The sequence below is a fragment of the Schistocerca piceifrons genome, chromosome 2 (genome assembly GCF_021461385.2).
Source record: "Schistocerca piceifrons isolate TAMUIC-IGC-003096 chromosome 2, iqSchPice1.1, whole genome shotgun sequence".
Lineage (NCBI taxonomy): Eukaryota > Metazoa > Arthropoda > Insecta > Orthoptera > Acrididae > Schistocerca > Schistocerca piceifrons.
The window spans coordinates 643,383,654-643,407,821 of record NC_060139.1 but is presented as its reverse complement, the minus strand read 5'-3'; the positions used below and the strand labels follow the sequence as shown (position 1 = coordinate 643,407,821).

At 38.0% G+C, this 24,168-nt stretch overlaps 1 protein-coding gene across 1 annotated transcript in view; it reads left to right on the top strand.

The window, feature by feature from the left end:
• The window catches only part of LOC124775687 (Down syndrome cell adhesion molecule-like protein Dscam2), a 194,666-nt gene that overhangs the window by 93,998 nt on the left and 76,500 nt on the right, over positions 1-24,168 (top strand). Inside the window, exons 13-15 of the mRNA XM_047250516.1 lie at positions 12,433-12,618; positions 19,009-19,181; positions 20,220-20,340. Of these exons, the coding sequence (XP_047106472.1) occupies positions 12,433-12,618; positions 19,009-19,181; positions 20,220-20,340 (480 nt within the window). The remainder of the gene's footprint in view (positions 1-12,432; positions 12,619-19,008; positions 19,182-20,219; positions 20,341-24,168) is intronic.

Here is a 24,168-nt window from a genome sequence, read left to right as displayed (position 1 = left end):
AAACAACACAGTGGATGAAAGTCTGGAGACTGTAAATCCTAACATGTCCAGACTAGACATGAGGTTACCATCACTCTGCCCACAAAATGCAACCTTTTGGCTCAGCCAGGTAGAGGCAATTTTTTTCTTTTCTGGTATGATTTCAGATGCTTATAAATTCACACTGGTGGTCAGCCAATTGGAGCAGCAATATGTGGCAGAAGATCAGGGCATCACCTGCAGGGAATGCATATGACCACTTGAATTCAAAACTGATCCACCACATTTCTTCATCTCAAAAGAAGTGCATTAGACAGGTACTGATCTAAGAGGATATCAGCAACCAAAGACCATCACAGTACCTGTGGCATGTTAGAAGCAAAATCTATGCAGATACTGCATCCAGTCAGCTGTTGCATACAATCTGGAGAAGTCACTTGCTTCCCTCTAGCAAGGTGATTATTGCGACACAGTCAGAGATGTTGTTAGACACTGTACCAGAATTGGCTAACAAAGTACTGGATGCTGTACCGTCTGTGCCCATTATGGTATCAACAGTGCAGCCTGAAGTACAGCCACTGTGGTAGCATGCACCAAGTACGAGACATTAGTGGCAAAAGTCAATCGGTGACCCAACAGATTAGCCATCTGTAGTTTGTTGAAGCATTGGTGGGAATCACAACTGGCAAAGGGATAGAAGGCACCCTCACAGCAGGGCTGCATCTTGCCTGCCTGTGCCAACACCTGATGTGCAGAAGGACATCTGCTGGTACCATTAGCGTTTGGGGGAATGTGCGCTATGCTTTGTAAGATTGCTGACCAACATGACAGCACCCATTCATCAGCAATTTATGTACCGGCCATAAGTATCTGATAGACACTAGCTCCAGCTTATGCATCTACCCATACATGGTGCTACATTGGTGTTGACCACATATGACATTCTGCCTATCGACCATGAATAACTCACCTATCTTTACGTATGGGCTGCACAGAATAGAGCTGGATTTTGGCCCCAACCATGACTTCCCATGGAATTTCACTGTGGCAGATGTGGGTGAACCAAGTACAGACACAGATTTATTGTCATAGTACAACTTTTTGCCAGACTTGTCCAGTGCCCCCCTTGCAGACACTAAACCAGGTTTCTGGTGCCAGACACCCATTCAGTCTGCCTGGCTGACAACCACTGTGGACGATGTATATGCTGCATTGCTGAAAGATTTTCCAGCGTTAACAAGGCCATCAGCCATACTGTTGGACATCTGATACAACACTATCCATTCATCAAAACGACTAAGGGGCCATTGATGTCCTGCCAACCTTGAAGACTAGTGTCAGACCAGTTGAAGATAGCAAAGGCCAAGATCCATAACAAGATCAAAGAGGGCATTATGCATCCATCTGATAGGTCCTGGTCTTCCCCTTGCACCTCATTCCTAAGAAGTGCATTATGCGGTGGCCATGTGGAGACTACAGACCTGGGAGCGCTCACACGATTCTGTACCTCTATTCCTGACTACATCTCTGAGTTGAGCAGCACTTGTGTTTACAGTGTACTAGATTGCACCGAGGTCTACATGCAGGTTCCAGTGGCAGACAAGGACATCCCAAAGACAGCCATTATTATGTCATTTGGCTTATTTGAGAGTGAGTTCATGACTTTTGGCCTCTGGAATACAGTGAGGACATGGCAGAGGTTTATCAGTTCAGTGCAGCATGGTCTATCATTTCACTTTACATATTTGCATGACATCTAGTGTTCTCCACATCATGAGAAGAACACTACCAGCGTCTCTTCCAGGTTGACGTGGAATTGTGCCGAACATGGTGAAGTGCACCTTAACATGGCTGCAGACAGACTTTCTAGGCCACCGCATTACCCCCTCAGCCTCACTACCATTGCTGGACAGCTGCTCTAGCTGGCCACATACAAAGAATTAAGGTGCTATTGAGGCATGCTGGTACCTGACACATGCAGATGAAGTTCAAGAGCTGCTGACAACTGTGCTGGTGGGCCTGAAGGCTAAAGGCAACTTAGCAATTACTGGATGATGTGATCATGGCATTTGGGAAGTCTAAACAAGTGATAGCAGATGTGGCATTGTTGGTACATCCTGAGCTGAATGCAGAGTTGGCTGCAGTAGTAGATGCAAGTCAGACAGCAATAGGTGATGTGCTTCAACAATGTGTTGACAAGACCTGGCAGTGGCAAGCTTTCTTTTCTAAAAAGCTGACCATCTCACTGAAGAAATGAAACACATACAACAGAGAACTACTATCGATGATCAAAGCTATCAAGTACTTCCACTGTCATGTCAAAGCTCATACCTTTACAATATTATCTGACCACAAGCTGCTGATATTCGCCTTCTCACAAAATAACCTGAGCTGCTCACAAGACAACACAGTCAGCTGTTGTATGTTGCCCAGTTCACCATGGACATCCAGTACATATCAGGTATGGACAACATAATGGCAGACTGCATCTCTCATGTCATAAGCATCTCTACAATAGACTAAACAGCACTCGCAGAAGCATAGAACTAGGATCAAAGAGCTTCATGACCTGTTACAAGACACATGGTCATCATTATAACTACAGCTCATGGACATTCCTGGCACCAACAAACAACTGTGTTTTGGTGTGTCCATATCCAATCCATTTCTATACCAGCCTCTGAAATTATGTCAGCAAGTGTGCAAGTCCTTGCACAATCTGAGCCACTCCAGTAAAAGGTTTACACTCTCTCTAGTTCTAACTTGATTCATATGGCCAGGTGCAAGGGACTGCAGAGAATGAACAAAGTGTTGTTTACAGTGTCAACACAGCAAGGACAGCAGGCACATTCATGCACCAGTAGGTAATTTCCCCGATGTCACAGTGCACTTTACACATGTGCACGTTGATGTCATCGGACTGTTACCACCCTCAAACAGCCAATGTTTCCTGCTCACCATTGTCAACATATTCACTCATAGGTCTGAAGCAATTTTGTTAGACAATTCCTCAGCCAAAACCTTGGTGCAGGCCTTTGTAATGCACTGGATATTGTGATTTCCCACCTTCTCAATGTCACAACTGGCAGAAAATCTGATTCCAAGTTGTTTGCAAAACTGGCAGCAGTTTGCAGCAGGAGCTGTCATCAGATGACCAGCTACCACTCAGCCATCAACAGAATGGTGATACGATGGCACTGCACCCTAAAAGTGCCTGATGAGCCACATGGCCAAGTGGACTGAGGTTCTGCCAGTTGTCCTCCTCGGGCTTCGCAACACCTACACCTGGGTGGTTCCTCAGCAGAGTTAGTATGTAGAGAAACACCAAGACTACCCTGAGATTTTGTAGAAGCTGCCCCATGACAAGATATTGACACATCTATACTTGTTGGACATCTCAGAGAGCACATAGAGGAGATACACTTCCCCACAGCCATCCAGACATGGTACCAGCCCACTGTTCACACACGAGGACCACAGCTCATCCTCACATTTGATACTATGTAGCAACAGCATCAGACAGCTCTCCAGCTGCCCTACACTGGTCCACAACAGGTGTTCAGCAGGCAGACCACACCATGGACATTCTCTTCAATGGAAAATGTACCATGGTCGATGTAGACAGAGTGAAGCTGTCCTACATGTTCCATGAACCACCATCACCCTTGGGCCAACAATCGCTGTCTCCTCTTCCACCAGGTCCAGCACCCACCTGTGCTCCAGAAGTAACCCAGACAATCACACTGCCTTTGCCAGCAGCTTCTGTACCACATCAAACCATGATATGTGGCCATAATGTGCACTTCCCAGCATGCTTTCTAGATGGCACCCCATTCCCATTGAGGGGACTGTTGTAGCAACAGCAGCGATCATCTGTCATGCGTTGTGTTAGTGCGCAAAGTGTCAACCTGAGTGCAAGAGTCAATTTTCACATGTGGAACAAGTAGTTCCACTAGGGGAACTATGTTTTGTTCTCGTGAGGCACAGAACTTTTTTCTTTGTTTTGTTACCTTTTTTATGTCTATTATTCTATGTTTTTTACCTTTAGTCTTGTATGGGTTCCTATGTACAATTTACCTAGTAACCCAAGCTAACAATGAGCTCACTAAGCCCAACTGATTCGTTCTCATGTTCCTAGTCTCATGAGCCCTGTATTCAGCATTCATCTTGTAAGCTCTGTATTTCGAATTCTAAAATAAAATAAAATTCTGTTGTGTTGAAGATATTCTTGTTATGTGTTATTCCTGCCAAAGGCACAGTAGTCTCTAGGCCTGACTCTCATATAGAGAATATATTAGAATTTAGACTTTTGTAACAAATTTATCTGACTTGTGTGTCTCACTCATACACAAAGGAAAAACAGGAAATGAACTTATATGTAAACATACTAAATGCATGGTTTTTATATCACAGACAGAATTTATAATAACATTTTACACCATTCAAAACAGCAGAAATTGTGGAGGAGATATTACTTATAGTACAATATGAGACTTACTGAGAACTATAGTTGGAAGGAAAGAATCACGGTGGGAAGCCTTGATGTTAGTATATACTAAGGAACCAAAATGTTAAACAGAATGACCTCCTCAATGCCAACCAGCATGGATTCTGAAAAACATCCATCATGTGAAACCTAGCTCACACTTTTATCACATGATGTACTGAAAGTCTTGGATCAAGGCAGTCAGGCAGATGCAGTATTTCTTGATTTCCAAAAATCATTTGACTCAATACCACCCCTATGCTTATTGTCAAAAGTATGATCATATGGGATTACGAGTGAAATCTGTAACTGGATTGAGGACTTTTCGGTAGGGAGGATGCAGCATGTTATCTTGGATAGAGAGTCGTTGTCAGATGTAGGACTAACTTCAAGAGTGTCCCAGGGAAGTGTGTTGGGACCCTTATTGTTCATGTTGTACCTGTAATGACCTTGCAGACCGATAAGATACCAAACTGGTCCAAAGATTGGCAACTTGTTTTAAATGTTCAGAAATGTAAAATTGTTCACTTCACAAAACGAAAAAAAATACCTAGTATCCTATGATTATAATATCTGGGAGTGACTGTTGGAATCGGCCAACCCATATAAATACCTGGGTGTAACACAGACCCCAGATGGCAGTTATAAGAGTCGAGGGGCATGAAAGGGAAGCTGTGGTTGGGAAGGGAGTGAGACAGGGTTTTAGCATATCCCCAATGTTATTCAATCTGTATATTAAGCAAGCAGTAAAGGAAACAAAAGAAAAATTTGGAGTAGGAATTAAAATCCATGGAGAAGAAATAAAAACGTTGAGGTTCGCTGATGACATTGTAATTCTGTCAGAGACAGCAAAGGACCTGGAAGAACAGCTGAATGGAATGGACAGTGTCTTGAAAAGAGGATATAAGATGAACATCAACAAAAGCAAAATGAGGGTAATAGAATGTAGTCAAATTAAATCGGGTGATGCTGCAGGAATTAGATTAGGAAATGATAGGTTTAATGTAGTAAATGAGTTTTGCTATTTGTGGAGCAAAATAACTGATGATGGTTGAAGTAGAGAGGATATAAAATGTAGACTGGCAATGGCAAGGAAAGCGTTTCTGATGAAGAGAAATTTGTTAACATGGAGTATAGATTTAAGTGTCAGGAAGCCGTTTGAGAAAGTATTTGTATGGAGTGTAGCCACGTATGGAAGTGAAACATGGACAATAAATAGTTTAGACAAGAAGAGAATAGAAGCTTTCGAAATGTGGTGCTACAGAAGAAAGCTGAAGATTAGATGGGTAGATCACATAACTAATGAGGAGGTATTGAATAGAATTGGGGAGAAGAGGAGTTTGTGGCACAACTTGACAAGAAGAAGGGACCGGTTGGTAGGACATGTTCAGAGGCATCAAGGGATCACAAATTTAGCATTGGAGGGCAGTGTGGAGGGTAAAAATCGTAGAGGGAGACCAAGAGATGAATACACTAAGCAGATTCAGAAGGATGTAGGTTGCAGTAAGTACTTGGAGATGAAGAAGTTTGCACATGATAGAGTAGCATGGACAGCTGCATCAAACCAGTCTCAGGACCGAAGACAGCAACAGACAACAACGCGTTGCATGGATACGAAATGGAATGATCACATAGGTTCAGTAATGGGTAAAGCAGATGGTAGACTTCGCTGTATTGGTAGACTACTTACATAGTGCAATCAGTCTACAAAGTAGATTTCTTACAAAACATTCATGCAGCCTGTTCTAGAATATTGCTCAAGTGTGTGGGACATGTACTAAATAGGACTAAAGAGGATACTGAACATATACAGAGAAGGCAGTATGAATGGTCACAGGTTTGTTTGAACTGTGGGAGAGCATCACAGAGATACTAAAGGAACTGAACTGGAAAACTCCTGAAGATTGTCATAAACTATCTCAAGAAAGTCTATTAACAAAGTTTCAAAAACCAGCTTTAAATGATGATTCTAGGAATACACTACAATCCCCTTTGTATCACTCACATAGTGATCATGAGAATAAGACTTGAATAATTGCTGCTCACACAGAGGCATACAAACAATCATTCTTCCTACACGCCATACAGGAGTGGAATGGAAAGAAACCCTAATAACTTGGAATGTAACCTCTGCCATGCACCGCACAGTGGTTTGCAGAGTATAGATGTAGATGTAGACATGACCACTGCCCACCATGATATAGTTTGGCTCCTGGTAATGCTGTGGGAAAATTCTACCACAAGGAAAGTATATAAATGGAGCAGATATAAATGGAGAATCATTCTAGTGAGGATACAGATCACAAGTAACTTTCAGAAAGACCAGATTATTATAGCCTGTGCCTGGGAATGAGCATCTCAGAAATGTAGAAGCTGGTCAGCTGTTTGCTTGCAACTGTCATGAGCATGTGTAGAAAGTGGCTTAAGGATGGTGAAGCAGATTGGAAGGCATCAGATGGCCATACCACATCACAGAACATGGGTTGGAGGCTTGCTGCTCTGCTAAGCAACGTGGCAGATGTGATGACAGAGTACAATGTGGTTCTGCTGCTCACAGTGTGGTTTCAGTTGCCTGAGACTACAGTCGTGTGTGTGAGTTGTGTTTGTGTGAGTGTGTGTGTACATATGTGTGTCTATTGTTGACAAAGGCCATTGGCCAAAAGCTTTAAGTGTGAAAATCTTTTTCTTGTGCCTATCTGCAACTCAGCGTCTTTGCTATATGGTGAGTAGCAACTTTCCTTCTCATAATATTGTTACATTCCATCCTGGGTTTTCCATTGTTTGATCCATGTCTCATACACTTTGTCATTTCTTCATTTTTTCCCCTTCTCTTTTTGTTCTCACAATTTAGAAATGTCATCGTCTAGCATATAGTCATTATACCAGTTCATACCCAATTACTAGTCCATGCACACAGCTACCTGATGACATTCAAATGGTTACTAGTCATTAACTAGCATAGGTTTTATAAATATTATTTGATTATCTGAATTTAAAAAAATGTTTACAAGTAGTAACTGTTCAAATTTACTCATGGTGCACTCTACTAATATCTGTATTTCATACTTCTATCACACTTCACATGAGGATCGGCTGAAGAGTAACACAAGGCAATAGTTACAAACAAATATATTCTCTGTATAAGTATTATGTTTGAGGACTATTCTCTGAAGGCTTAGCCAGACAGAAAGCAGTCTGATGGTGCGGTTCATGCTGCATTGGTTGTCAGTGGTTTCCCATTGTGAAGGACACCACACAGGAAGCAGATCCAACAGAGCTGCTGATGGCGATACATGAGAAAAATGAATTTTTCGAGTAACTTGTAAAAAATACTGTACATTAATGTACCAAAGCAATCTCAACTTTCGGAGTTAGTTTTTTGGTAGCGATTCTTCTTTTCTTTTAAAAGATGAAAAACCATTTCTTTCAATTTTGTGCATTTTATGGACTATAAAATACTTCTCATTTGATTCTGAGGAAACTAACTGGCACAAAAACTTGATTTTTCCATATCTTACAGTTTCACATTATAGCCTGATGATAAAGTGTCTTATTTTGTCAATTTTGGTCACAGTTAGTGTGATTATTTTTCAAGTAATATGTAACCTAAATTTTGAAGGGTTTGCAGTGAAAAGTGTGGTTGCTGGCTACTTTACATTGGAATGAAAGCCATATCTCATTACAGTATGAGAAAATAGAATTTACAGTATCTTAAGTGAGCGTGCTGGCACTGAATGCTCTATGGGTAAGTGTCATAGCCTGCAGCTTAGTCATGAACATTTCGTGGAAATATGTACACCTTTTTCAAATTAGTGATCACAAATTATTATTGTACTTACAGCTGGAAAAAAATGATTACAAGACGAGACAAAAATTTCATTTATGACCTTTACCAGTCGTCATTTATTAAACAAAAACTAAGTTCTGTGAGTCCAGTTTTAATATTTCCCAGTTTAACTATTTCCTAGACCTGGTAAAAGAGGCTTTTGGGAAGAATTCATCAAATAGATATTTGTATCTAGTAACACCTGATGCAAAATTAGCCTAACACTAAAGTAAGAAAAGTCATAATACTTTGAAGGCTACGGTAATTTATTTATCATTTATTCTGTTTCCACACACCTGACAAATATGAACAAAAGCAGAACAGTCACATTTTTACTTCATATAGAGAATTCTACCATCTTTAAGACAGTAAAGCTAGTTTGCACCAAAATTTGGCATGTTTTGTGCAACTATGTAAGAAATTATCTGAATTGTGTCAACACTTTAAGTGAAGCCTGCCATAGCCACAGAGACATTCTCTCTAGTACCTCACAATGCACAATACATTTCATTTTCAGTAAAGGGCAGTTTCATAAATTACTACAGTAATACATTTGAATAAATGAATACCTTTAAAGGAAAGAGAACTGTATCAAAGATCTACTTTCTTTTTTGTACCTCCAGACATAATTCCACATGTACATCTACACTCCACAAACCACTGTGAATTGCATGGTGGTGGGAATATCCTATTGTACCAGTTATTGGGCTTTTTTCCCATTCCATGCACATATGGAGTGCAGGAAGAATGACTGTTTAAATGTCTCTGTAATTAGCCTAACCTTGTCCAAACAATCCACATGGGAACAGTATACAAGGGGTTATAGTACATTCCCACACTCATCATTTAAAGCTTGTTCTTGAAACTTTGTAAGTAGGCTTTCTCAGGATAGCTTGCCTCCTCTGTAATGTCATGAAAACACAACATGAACACCAAGGGCCTTAACACACTTCCTAGGATGCACCCAAAGATAAGTCAACATCTGTTGATGACTCTCCATCCAAGATAGCTTGCTGCATCCTTGTTAACAACTCCTCACCCCAGTCACAAATTACACTTGATAGCCAATATGATCATAGTTTTGATAATAAGCGTAGGTATGGTACTGGGTCTAATGTTTATGAAAATGGAGAAATACTACATTTACCTGACTGCCTTTAATTGTTGTTTTCAGTATTTCATGTGAGAAAAGTGCAAGTTAGGTTTCACATAATTGATGTTTTCAAAATCCATAGTGTTTGGCATGGAGGAGGTGATTTTCTTTGAGATACCTCATTATGAGTCACCGACACAATGCACTAACATGTATTTCAATGATGCAGACTGCCCACTGCAGCTGAAGGTTGCAGACCACGCAGGCAGACCGCATTCTGTGTGGCCATGCCTTAATACTCTGCATTAAATATCCATGCAGGCCCTACACAATCACAGTTTAAAATGAATAGAAGCTATTTTTATTTGTGGCTCACAATTAACAGTGCTAGATCAGTGTGTTTATGTCCATTTGGTACTAGTATGTGATTCCAGCTGCATAACTGCAAATAATAATGTTCCTATGAAACAGGAAGGACTCTTGTACTTTAACATTGCCTATATTTCTAATTAATATAATACTTTGAATTTAATGTATTGACTGTTCTTAAATGAAGTTTGAAATAACAATATGTTCAACTATTACAAAATATGTAAAGAATGAATTAAGTTTCTGTAAATTAAGCCAGAAATCATTCAGTTTGAAATATTCCATGTTCTCCACCATGTGGGAAAAGATAAATTGTTACTTACCATAAAGAAGACACATTAAGTTCCAGACAGGCATAATTAAAAGACACTTATGCAAAGCTTTCAGCCACAGCCTTCATCAGCAAAGGGAAACAGAGAAACAAGCCCACCTCATGCATGCATGAGATGTGCTTGCCTGTGTGTGTGGAATGACATGTGTTTCCCTGTTTCCCTTTGCTGATGAAGGCTGTGGCCAAAATATTTCTGTAAGTGTCTTTAACTGTGCCTGTCTGAAACTTAACATGCCTTCTTTACAGTAAGTAACTATCTATCTTTTCCTACATTGTTGCTACATCCTCCGTAGGCATCTGGGAAGAAAAGGCTTGTACTAGATTACTAACATGACATATTTCAGTAACCCTAATGACTTCTGAGATGCATTATTGTAAAGAGAGCTTTGAAGAAGTTATAACAAGGCATTACAAGATCAAGATAATCAAACTAAAAAGTTAATAAAATCAAGTAAAAATTCTGAAATTGACTGTTAATCGAACAATCAGATTGCAAACTTATTGTTAATATGATATTGGGAAGTTGTGCATGAAATGCAAGACATGGAAGGAGTAAAAGTGACTACTGAGTGACGTAATTAAGTACTGAGGGGTCAAAAGGCACATGAATAAAACTGAAAACTTTGCTGAGCACACATACCTCTGCGTGCCTGTATTGTTCCAACCAAGACCATGTAGCCATGCATTTCTACTGCCAAAAAGCTGACCAATGTGTTCAGTCTTCTCTTTATGCCAGTCAACCATTCAGTGCTCCAGCAATATGGTGAGTGGGTTACCTTTACCACTTTCACATTTTGTAAATGTGTTATTAACATGTACAGTTGTAAAATGTATGACATTCTCCAGTAGCATTTCTCACATTACTCATTACCAAATGAACAAATAGAACAAAAATAATAATTAATCTGATGAGTATGTACAATGCACACATTTGGCTAGTTACCCGAATCAAAGATCATATTATTTAAATTCTGTCGGTTCTGGAAACTTGAAATGTAGCAAGATGGAATAGCCTGACTTTCTCTAATAACATTCCTCATGTAACTCTGTATTATTATTATTATTGTTGTTGTTGTTGTTGTTGTTGCTATCCAGTCCATATAAAGTGTTTACAAGAAGTATCAAAATTCTTTTATGTATTGAATTTTTCTGATTCTTATCGATCAAAGAACAACTTACTTTTAACTGGTTACAGCAATATAAATATTCTGTACAAGAACATTTTAATTACACAAATATTCAACATTTAAGAGTCAGTAAAACTTGATGCATTCAAAATTTAGAACTGCAAACTCTAGGCTGTCAACATAAATGTACATTGACTGTAATTTTCTTGTTACTGACAATGTCAGTTTGTTTATTCAGAATTTTATGACCATCTGTATTTGCCATTGAACTATAGAGAAGACATTGGCTGAGGCACTTGAAAGGTCAGCAACATTACAAACTCTTCTTTAAACTCACAAGTTTTAGTAGCTCTGTTTTATCTTCCCCTCTCAATCTACGGTTCCACTTCATCATACTCAGTGTGCTATGAAAAGCTCAGTGGTGTCACATTCCTGTCATATTCCTGTCCTATTCCCTTGCTTCTTCTCCCTCTTCCTCTCTGCCTTCAGCCACCACGCCCTCCATCCCTCTCTTCCTCCCTGCCTTTTTCTCCTCTCATCCACCATCAATAGAAGTCATTTAAGTTCAAGGCACTAGCGTTTTGTGTTTTAGCATTGCCAACACTGGCAGTCTAACAGTATAGTACCTGTTTGTACTGTTGCTGTTATGGAGTGTGCTGTGTCATGCCAAATCAGTAAGAACATATGTACTGCCTGAACTGCAGGAGGAAAGTGCCACTTGTTTCCCTTGCACCCCCTTCTCTCCCTGGCTGTCTACATGTTAGGTTTTAGTAGGTGGAGCTTGCTTCCTTAGCTCCCCACTCAGCCCTGAAATCACGGTCACGACATCACAAACAAACTATGGTACAGAAGGCCAATGCATCCAGTGTGAGTGTGTGTGTATTGCTCTGAAAAATACATTGCTCAAAAGCATCACAATGTTTTCAGTCCTGTTGATTACTCAGTGCCTCAATTGTGCAGTGAGTGGTTATCTTCACTCTTGTGATTATTTGTTTCCCATCCATAAATGTCCAGTGATATGATAACATACCTTCATGTAATAAAAAAGTAAACAGAAATTTTGAGATAAAGAGCTATAGAAAGTGAACAGAGAAACTGAAATAGAAAGAGAATAGAATTAAAAAAGATTTAACACAGTAATTGTTTTCATCTGCTAAATGTGGTATATAAAAGTAATTCCATGTTAAGTCTAATGACAATAATGATATTTGTTCCTTACAGGATATTACTTGAATTACAAAAGGGAATTTGGAGAATGGGAGAAAATAAAGTTGTCAGCAGAAGAGAATGATTTCACTCTCGATGGACTCCAGTGTGGAACTAAGTATCAGTTCTATCTCCAAGCTTTCAACCAGCTTGGTCAAAGTGCACCCTCAGAGACTATTACATCACATACACGGGGCACAGGTAAATGAAATCAATGGGTGTAATAGTGTTTCTTGAAGCCATATTTTGAAAAATTATTGTTTTACACACAAGTTACAGGAAGGATAGTGGGAAGGATAGTACAACATATTAAGGTTTACCATTTTAGAAGCAAATATACTAGGTTGTATGTACAGTTAGTGAACACACACACACATTCTACTAGACAGATGTCAAAGATAAGCAATGAATAAAGCAACTAAATATAGAATTGTATGTTTGTCAGGACAATGGCAATGTTGAATGGCAGTAACATGTAATTATAATGTTATATTGAAATAAAACTTGTGAGTAAAAGCAATAACTTCACTTCAAGAGTTATGACATCTTCTGCCCTGTCACTACTGCCTCAGATTTCATGACAGGCATATTTACATCAATGTCAGTAAATAGAGGATTGAATAATTTTTTATCAGAGAGCCTCACTAAGTATCAATTTCAGAAAATGGCAAAACATAGTTTAGAGTGAGACTGTATGCCTGCAAGCAGTGAGAGTGTAGTAGCAGACGTAGAGCTGATAGGATGTGCCTGTAGCTGTAATAGTTTTTGAAATATGTGGTAATTTAGCTTAGTCTGTGTTTTTCACATACTCTTCTAAGAGGTGAATTTTACCAGTAATTTTATTAAGTGAACTAGTGTTTACTAACTTACTATAAGTTTTTTGGTGCAAATTTTAATGCATAGCTTTGTGTGAAATGACTTTCTTTGGTAGCATAGCAGCAGATATTAGATTGTACCCAGTAACTTTATGCATTAGTGTTAAATTACTTGTGATACAGAAAATAATTGGTTAAAGATGGATATGGACTTTATCTGTTGTGTACAGATGCTGGGGAAATTGGTCACTGTCTGTAAGTCATTAGAAACTGTGTTGTTCTTGGCTGCTGTCCTGGAGTGTGGTTGCACAGGGCACTGGAGACGAATACTTTAGCACCTCTCGAACACATAGCAACTCCTGGGATCCCTGTTGCTACTGCACTTTCTGATTTTCATGTCCCTGTTGGTCAACATTTGCTGATGGTGGTTGGCAAACAGTGGCAGGATCACAAATCTCTGGGCAGAAGGCAAAAGTGAGACTGACACAGTTCTCCGGTTTGGATATGAGTGAAAGGCTTAAACCAGAGGCTCAGACAGTTCTGTGACAATCTTGGATGTGGATATTTTGACCTCCACTATTAATTGGAGAAATGTAGGACCCCCAACCCTCCCCTCTTAATATGTCAGGTATGCACTACAAGAAGTAGCGTACATGTGGTATACGTCTCTCACGGGTCCAAAAAGAAGCACTCTCAGTCCAGACAGGGAGACATTCATCATAGCAGATCAGAGAAAGAAAATGTTAATATAGTACTAGTTAACTGCAGAAGCATCTATCAAAAGTTCTAAAGATGGTCTCACTTATAAACAGTAACAATACTTATATGGTGCTAGGCACAGAAAGCTGGCTGAAACTAGATATCAACTGCAGTGTAAATCTTAACTCCAGCTGCTGGAATATATATTGCATAAATATGTTACCCACTGGTGGCAGATAATATCTAGTGAGATTAGTACAGATTCAGAATGTGAAATAATTTGGATGCAGATAGGAATCAAACTCGGTCATCAGATGCTTTTATAAAGCCCCTGCTTCAGCAGCAGCAGTGGGGGAACATTTGAGGGGAAACATTTTCTGGTCAAGTTATAGTTTCACATGAAGATTTTAACTTACCAGCTATAGACAGGTAGACTCAAGCGATTAGGGGGTGAAGTAGAGAAAGAGAACTGAATGAAACTGTTCCAAGTGCTTTATCCAAAAGTTAACTTTAGCATTTAATCAGAGAAACAACTCATGGAAATAATATATTAGACCTGTCAGTGACAAACAGACCTAAACTTTTGGCTCAGTTAGCAGAGAACAGGAAATCAATGATTATAAGGCCATTAGAGCATCACTGAACACAGCCATATATAGGAATCCAAAGTTCTTCCTGCTTAACAAGAGTAACAAGACACAGATTTCAGATTCCCTAGCAGGCCAACACAAAAATTTGTTCTCCAGCACTGACAATATTGAGCACCAATGGACAGACTTCAAGAACATTGCACAATACACTTTAGGTAGGTTTGTGCTGAGCAAAATTGCGGTGAATTGAAAATATCCACCAGGTTTCATGTTAGAAACCAGCTACAAAATCAAAGAGAAATTCACTGCAAATTTAAACATCTCCAAAGCTTCAAGGACAAACAAAAATCGAATGAAACGGAAATTAGCATATGAAGGGCCATGCGTGAAGTGTTCAACAAATTCAAAAGTAAAATTCTGTGTACCGACTTGACAGGAAATCCTAAGAAGTTGTGATCATATGTTAATTAGTAAGTGGACTGAAGCCATCTGTTCAGATGCACTGTGACCATAATGACATTGAAACAGAGGATGACACAGAAAAATCTGTAATACTAAAATCTTGTTCCAAAACAGTTTCACAGAGAATATTGCACTTTATTTCTACATCTGCATCTATATCTATACTCTGCAAATCACTGTGAGTGCATGGCAGAGGATACAACCCAATGTACCAGATATTAGAGTTTTTTCTCTTTCCTTTCACATATGGAGGGCAGGAAGAATGACTGTTTCAGTATTTCTGTGTGTGCAGTAATTATTCTAATCTTATCCTCATGATCCTTAGATGAGCAATATGCAGGGGATTGTAGTGTGTTAATAGAATCATCATTTAAAGCCAGTTCTTGAATATTTGTTAACAGACTTTCTTGGGATATTTTATGTTCATTTTCAAGAGTCTTCCAATTCAGTTCCTTCAGTATCTCTGTGACACTCTTCCATGGATCAAACAAACCTGTGACCATTCATGCTGCCCTATCAGTCCTATTTGGTTTGGGTCCCACACTGTTGAGGAATATTCTAGAATGGGTCACACAAGCGACTTGTAAGCAATTTCCTTCCTAGACTGATTGCTCTTCCCCATTATTCTATCAATAAACTGAAGTCTACCACCTGCTTTACCCACAACTGAGCCTCTGTTATCATTCCATTTCATATCTCTACAAAATTTTATACCCTGGTATTTGTATAAATCAATTGATTTCAACTGTGACTCATTGATATTATAGGATACTTCATTTTGCATTTTTTTATGTGCACAGTTTTACATTTCTGAACATTTAAAGCAAGTCATCAATCTTTGCACCACTTTGAAATCTCATCAAGATCTGACTGAATATTTATGCAGCTTATTTCATATAGTACTTCATTACAGATAATTGCTTCATCTGCAAAAAGCCCAAGGTCACTATTAATATTGTCTGCAAGGTCATTAATATACAACATGAACAGCAAGGGTCCCAACAAACTTCCTTGGGGCACACCTGAAGTTATTTCAACATCAAAAGATGATTCTCCATGCAAGATAACATGCTGTTTCTTCTCTAGCAAAAAGTCCTTGATCCAGTCACAGATTTCACTTGATACCCCATATGATTATGCTTTTGACAACAAACAAAAGTGTGGTACTGAGTTGGAAATTAAGAGATACTGCATCTACCTGATTGCCTTGATCCAAAGCTTTCAGTATGTCAAGTGATAAAAGCGTGAGTTGGGTTTCACATGATTGATGTTTTCAGAATCTATGCTGGTTGGCATCAGGCAGAGAGGTCATTCTGTTCAAGATACCTCATTATGTTTGAGCTCAGACTATGTTCTAAGATTCTACAACAAGTTGGTGTCAAGACTATTGGACGAAAGTTTTGTAAATCACTTCTACTACCCTTATTGTAGGTGTATGTTACCTATGCTTTTTTTTTTTTTTTTTTTTTTTTGACACTTTCTGTTGTTTGAGGGATCTATGATAGATTACAATATTACAAACAGAAGAGGAGCTAACTCAGCTGCAGATTCATATAGAATCTGACAGGGATTCCATTGTGCCATGGTGCTTTGTTCAGTTTTAATTATTTTGGCTGTTTCTCCACACCACTGACATTAATACGTATTTCTTTCATCTTTTCCGTGGCACAAATATTAAATTGAGGCCAACATCCTGAGTTTTCCTTTGTAAAGAAACACTTAAAAATGGAGTAAAGCATTTCAGATTTTGCTTTGCTAGTCTCAATTTCAGTTCCTGTCTCATTCGCTAGGGACTGCACACTAACTTTGGTGCCACTAACAGCCTGGGTTTTCTGAAAGATCATTTGACAATATTCTGCCATAGTAGTCATTGAAGACTTCACGAATTGCTCTCTTGACATCCAAACATCTTTCATTCAGCACCTATGTAGTCCTATACTTCGTTTAACACCTGTTATGCAGTAGTCTCTGTTTCTTTACAAGTTTCTTTACAATGACTATATACCATGGAGGATCCCTCCCATTATGAACTGTTCTACTGGCTACATATCTGTCCAGTGCATGGTCAACTATCCTCTTAAACTTGAGCTATAGTTACGCTACATGCTCCTGCCCTGTGCTGAAAGTTTCAAGTTCCTCACTGTGATATGACACTACTGCTTTTGTACCTAGTTTACTGAAAACATATATCTTGCTTTTTATTTTAATTGCTCTTTGATCTTTGTAAAGATTTTTGCCACAACTGTGTCATGGCCACTGATACCATTTTTCGTGTGAACACCCTCAAAGATGTCCGGTCTGTTTGTTGCCATTAGATCAAATATATTTCAATCATGAGTGGGGTTCCTCTTTTAAATTTTTGTAGGAATGAACAAAATGAAATATATCAAAAGAAATGACATAGACACAGAAAAGCAGCTCAGATCACTAAACAAATGAAAGGAGACAGAACATAATAGTGTAACAGTTCAATTCTACACAGAGTATGTGAGTGACTTATCCCTTTTCCAGCAGCAATGTACTGTAGGTCTCCAAGGAACAAAGCATTCCTAATGATTGAAAAAAAGCACAGGTCATTCCCGTTTTGAAGGCGGGTTGTTGAACACATGCACAAGGCTATAGGCCTATATCTCTGACCTTGGTCTGTTACAAAATTTTGAAACATGTTTTATGATCACAATTATGACATTTCTAGAAACCGAAATTTTCCTCTGTAGAAATCAGCATAGGTAAAAAAAGTTCCTTATCATCATCTAATGATCCAAATATGACCATATGGAACTCAGATAAACTGTGTAACTGGGTTGAAGAGTTTCTTGCAAACATAACACAGCATGTCATTCTGAATGGAGAGAAGTATTCAGACATAGAAATAACTTTGGGCATACCCCAAGGGATATATATAAAATTAGAGAAATTTGAGCCCACATGCAAACTTATCAGCAATCATTCTTTCCAAAAAACCTTACACAACCATAAGGTGACTTGTGGATTAGAGGTGTAGATGTAGATGTAGTGCTGTACTGCTCAGTGTCCATGCTTAGCCAGTAGCTTGTATTTACACTTCTATGGAAGAGTTTAATTAGTGTTGTCATTGTCTGAAAGATGCCAGGGTTCATTTATTATTTACTTAATTCATACAGTTTGCTGCAGTTTTAGTAATCTGGCTTTGTACTGCCTGTGGGACCACTGTCATATTCTTTGATTTCTTCCTGAAGTGTACCTTATTGTTTCCTGAATCAGTCTTTCACTCTGCAGTGGAGTGTCAGTGTTTTGAAACTTTCTAATAATTTAAAACTATGTGCCAGCTTGTGACTTGAAACCAGAAACTTGCCTTTCATGTGAAATGCTCTTACCAACTAGGCTAGGCAAGCATAAATCATTACTTGTTCTCACGGGTATACTTCTGCCAGTGCATTTCCTGCTGTTTCAAAACAATGCACATTCCACTACAGAGTGAAAAAGGCATTCTGAAAACAATACCCTAGGCTGTGGCTAAGCCATTTCTCTGTAGTATCCTTCCTTCCAGAAGTGCTAGTCCCATCAAGTATGCAGGACAGCTTCTGTGAAATTTGCAAGCTAGGAAAGAGATTAATGGTGAAAGTAAAATGTTGAGGGCTTTTACTACTTGAGCCATCTGACTACGAATTTGATAACCTTTGTTCTGTGTTTTATAGCTTTTTGATGCCTCCAAGCAGTAAAGCACAGTTGAGGATGGCATAAAGCATTCATCTAATCAACACGAAAACACTAGAAACTCCAGTCTGATTTACTATTATTTCCACCATTTATCCCAATTTGTACTTACTATATGGCAAAGAGGAAAAATGAAAACCTGCTGTTAATAATCGTAAAAATTAATATTTTTAAACTTTGATAAATTCTTCCAATGATTATTTTGTAACTATAATATATGAATTAAAATTTGGAAATATGTTATCTCTTTCTGCCAATAGAAAGCTGCTGCTCAATTAGTTATGTAGATAAGTATAACAGATTTGTTTGTTTTCATTTCGTTCATATAGCACCAATAGCTCCAAGCAAAAGTCATTTGATCAGAGTCAACTCTACATCCATATCATTGAATGTTGGATCATGGGGGACAGGTGGCTGCCCTATTACTACTCTAGTTGTTGAATACAAGCCAAGGCAGCAACATGAGTGGACACTGGTCTCTAACAACCTGAAATACCAGCAGGTACACTATAGCTTTTTTTCTATTTATTCTCACAATATTTTTGTTAAACAACTTCTGTAGCTTATTACAAAGATCCATTAACTATTGTTTCTCTCTCTCTCTCTCTCTCTCTCTCTCTCTCTCTCTCTCTCTCTCTCTCTCTCTCTCTCTCTTTCTCTCCCCCCCCCCCCCCCCTCCGCTCCCTCCCCTCTCTCTCTCTAACTTTTCTTGCATCCTCACATCCCAACACCACCACAATAAAAGCCAACAGTTGGTATGTGCTCCTAATTGAGTAATTTCCTTTATTCACGTAGGCTCGTACTAATTTTTCCATAGCACTGTCTTCCTGCTACAGCTCATTGCTTTGCATTCTGATGTAGGTGTGTATTTATATTACAATTATCTGGAATTATTATTCCTGAAAGTATAATTCTCTGTAGTTATTCAAGAAAAGTAGTCTCTGGGTACTGCTGTAGCTTTGTAATGTACAAATTGAGAATAGGCTCATTAATTAACTTACTCTTTATATGTCATTAGTTTTCTGATATATTTACTCAAAACAATGTTTCTTTAATCTTCTCGAATGTGTATAAGAAGTATGGTTCCCTTAATTTCTAGCCCTTTTGTTTTCTAAGTGTCAATCCAGAACCATTTTTCTGTTGTTCTACAAATTTCCTCCTACCTGTTATGATTTACATCAATTTATACATGATGGTTTCCTGCAGATTCATGCCTTGTTTTAAAAGACAGAAGTGTGTGGAAATCATAGTGCATGTGACTAGTCATTAATTCGAATTAGACATTATGAGCCATTTTCTTGTCACATTCTTAAACAGTGAGGTTCTTTCCACAGGATAGTGAGTATCAGTGTTGACTGGATGACTATGATAAGTACTAGCTTAGTGTTGTGTTGTGTTGTGTTGTGTTGGCGTTGCCACAAATGATTATGGAACCTGTAGTTAAGTTCAGCTGAGATTTTTTTCTGTATGCTATATTCTGCAAAAGATTCAAACCATGCACATAAAAATTAAGTGTTGTGTTCTACACATTTCTTTCTAGATTGACTTCCCTGTGCTTGACCTCAGCCCTGAGACATGGTACACGCTTAGAATGACAGCACATAACAGTGCTGGATCCACTGTATCCAGTTACGATTTTATCACTCTTACGAATTCAGGTGGTGAGTTTGAGTTTTTATTCTATTTCTATATTACATATTGATACATCTCTACAAGCTGTGTTTTCAGAGCTAACGCATCTTTCAAAATTACTTCAGGTAAACAATTTTTCTCCAAACAATAATTTCTCTTTAAGAATTCAGTGTGTGTTATAACTATAAATATGTCTTGCACATTCTACAGCAAGGAGATATTTACCTCTTGCTCTTTCTTTCTTTTTTAAAATGTACTATATCATTCTCTTTATCCAACTTATTAGTACGAAAAAGTTACATTAACACTTAAAATTATAAAAGATTATTGCAGCAGTTTACTGCAGCTAAGTCCTCTCAAAAAGGATACTGTATTTTAGGATTAAAGGAGACTACTCATCAAAAAGCAGAGGTGTTGAGTTGTCAATAGGCACACATGAAAGAAAGAAAACTTAGTAATTTTCAGAGCTACCCTTTGACAAGCTAGTGTAAAATACACAAACATACACAATACATACACTTTCATACACATGGATAATCTCTATGTGTGTGTGTTTGTGTATTTTGCTCTAGCTTATCATAGGATACTCAAAAAGGTAGCAAATTTTCCTTCTTTTCGGTCTGCCTTTTGAGAAGTCTAAACTTTGGCATTTCATTGAGTGGTGCATTTTAATCCTTAAGTATTTACACTCCGCAAAAACTTTCCTTCAACAAAAGATGGTTTATATGATACTTGTACATTTACACACACACACACACACACACACACACACAGTGCAGAGAGAGAGAGAGAGAGAGAGAGAGAGAGATTCCACAATCATCAGTAATCTGCATTTCTCTTCTCCTCATAGCCCCATATCACTTTTTTAAGTACTTCATCTGGCAACTGATAACACTAACCTGCAGTAACCTGTGGGCACATGAATGAATACATGTGGTCAGGCAGCTGGTTTTAATTTTGTTTACCAGAGATAGCAGAAAAAGTATTAGCGCTCTATTTCATTCAATGTTTACACCCTGCACTTGAGAATACATTCATCATCTGCCTGAATGGCGTGCTTTTGGAAAGCAGCATACAACACCTCGAGTGGATTTTACCATCAGCATGTATCAACATCTACTATGATCCATCAGCCCTGGCTAATATTTTCTTTGGGTTGAGTATGCAGTGGTCATGTTCTTGTACCCATGCTAATATTTGCTCCTTGCAGCATGCAGTGGACGGAAATACGCATGTAGGGCAGTGGCTCCTGAGATACATAGCAAGGAGACAAATCAGGATGGCATGGCTGCTCATCAGCATTTTTCGCAGCATTGGGATGAGAGTGATTTGCTGTACTGTGTCTCATCTATACACTGTTGTAAACTGTGATAGTTGTTAGTGGTCCCTGCCATTATGGCAATTGACTCTGGCACTGAAGCTTTTCTCTAAATCAAGATGATAAAGGAGTCACAGTAAACAGCACTGATTTTCACTGTATGATAATGACAATGTATAATACCATCTATGATTACCAGAGAAACAAACAAACAAAACATTTTAATTGGTTATCACAATGCCCCCACTTCAATTAAATGTTTAACACTTCCACTATATTTTGTCTATAAGATAGTCAGTACCATCAACAGAAAGTAGCTCTCCTAGTTTATTGAAGCTGTTTCTAGTGAGTGGCTTTAGATTAGATTAGATTAGATTAGATTAATACTAGTTCCATGGATCATGAATACGATATTTCGTAATGATGTGGAACGAGTCGAATTTTCCAATACATGACATAATTAGGTTAATTTAACAACATACTTAAGTTAATATAACAACTTTATTTTTTTGTGTTTTTTTCTTTATTTTTTATTTTTATTTTTATTTTTTTATTTTATTTTATTTTTTTCTTAATTTGTATCTAAAAATTCCTCTATGGAGTAGAAGGAGTTGTCATTCAGAAATTCTTTTAATTTCTTCTTAAATACTTGTTGGTTATCTGTCAGACTTTTGATACTATTTGGTAAGTGACCAAAGACTTTAGTGCCAGTATAATTCACCCCTTTCTGTGCCAAAGTTAGATTTAATCTTGAATAGTGAAGATCGTCCTTTCTCCTAGTATTGTAGTTATGCACACTGCTATTACTTTTGAATTGGGTTTGGTTGTTAATAAAAAATTTCATAAGGGAGTATATATACTGAGAAGCTACTGTGAATATCCCTAGATCCTTAAATAAATGTCTGCAGGATGATCTTGGGTGGACTCCAGCTATTATTCTGATTACACGCTTTTGTGCAATAAATACTTTATTCCTCAGTGATGAATTACCCCAAAATATGATGCCATATGAAAGCAATGAGTGAAAATAGGCGTAGTAAGCTAATTTACTAAGATGTTTATCACCAAAATTTGCAATGACCCTTATTGCATAAGTAGCTGAACTCAAACATTTCAGCAGATCATCAATGTGTTTCTTCCAATTTAATCTCTCATCAATGGACATACCTAAAAATTTGGAATATTCTACCTTAGCTATATGCTTCTGATTAAGGTCTATATTTATTAATGGCGTCATACCATTCACTGTACGGAACTGTATGTACTGTGTCTTATCAAAATTCAGTGAGAGTCCGTTTACAAGGAACCACTTAGTAATTTTGTGAAAGACGGTATTGACAATTTCATCAGTTAATTCTTGTTTCTCAGGTGTGATTACTATACTTGTATCATCAGCAAAGAGAACTAACTTTGCCTCTTCATGAATATAGAATGGCAAGTCATTAATATATAATAAGAACAACAAAGGACCCAAGACTGACCCTTGTGGAACCCCATTCTTGATAGTTCCCCAGTTTGAGGAATGTGCTGATCTTTGCATGTTACGAGAACTACTTATTTCAACTTTCTGCACTCTTCCAGTTAGGTACGAATTAAACCATTTGTGCACTGTCCCACTCATGCCACAATACTTGAGCTTGTCTAGCAGAATTTCATGATTTACACAATCAAAAGCTTTTGAGAGATCACAAAAAATCCCAGTGGGTGGTGTTCGGTTATTCAGATCATTCAAAATTTGACTGGTGAAAGCATATATGGCAATTTCTGTTGAAAAACCTTTCTGGAAACCAAACTGACATTTTGTTAGTACTTCATTTTTACAGATATGTGAAGCTACTCTTGAATACATTACTTTCTCAAAAATTTTGGATAAAGCTGTTGGAAGGGAGATTGGACGGTAATTGTTGACATCAGATCTATCCCCCTTTTTATGCAAAGGTATAACAATAGCATATTTCAGCCTATCAGGGAAAATGCCCTGTTCCAGAGAGCTATTACACAGGTGGCTGAGAATCTTACTTATCTGTTGAGAACAAGCTTTTAGTATTTTGCTGGAAATGCCATCAATTCCATGTGAGTTATTGCTTTTAAGCAAGTTTATTATTTTCCTAATTTCAGAAGGAGAAGTGGGTGAGATTTCAATTGTATCAAATTGCATAGGTATGGCCTCTTCCATTAACAGCCTAGCATCTTCTAATGAACACCTGGATCCTACTATATCCACAACATTTAGAAAATGATTATTAAAAATATTTTCAACTTCTGACTTTTTGTTCGTAAAGCTTTCATTCAATTTGATGGTAATACTGTCTTCCTCTGCTCTTGGTTGACCTGTTTCTCTTTTAATAATATTCCAAATTGTTTTAATTTTATTATCAGAGTTGCTGATTTCAGACATGATACACATACTCCTGGATTTTTTAATAACTTTTCTTAATATAACACAGTAGTTTTTATGATTTTTGATAGTTTCTGGGTCACTACTCTTTCTTGCTGTCAGATACATTTCCCTTTTCCGGTTACAAGATATTTTTATACA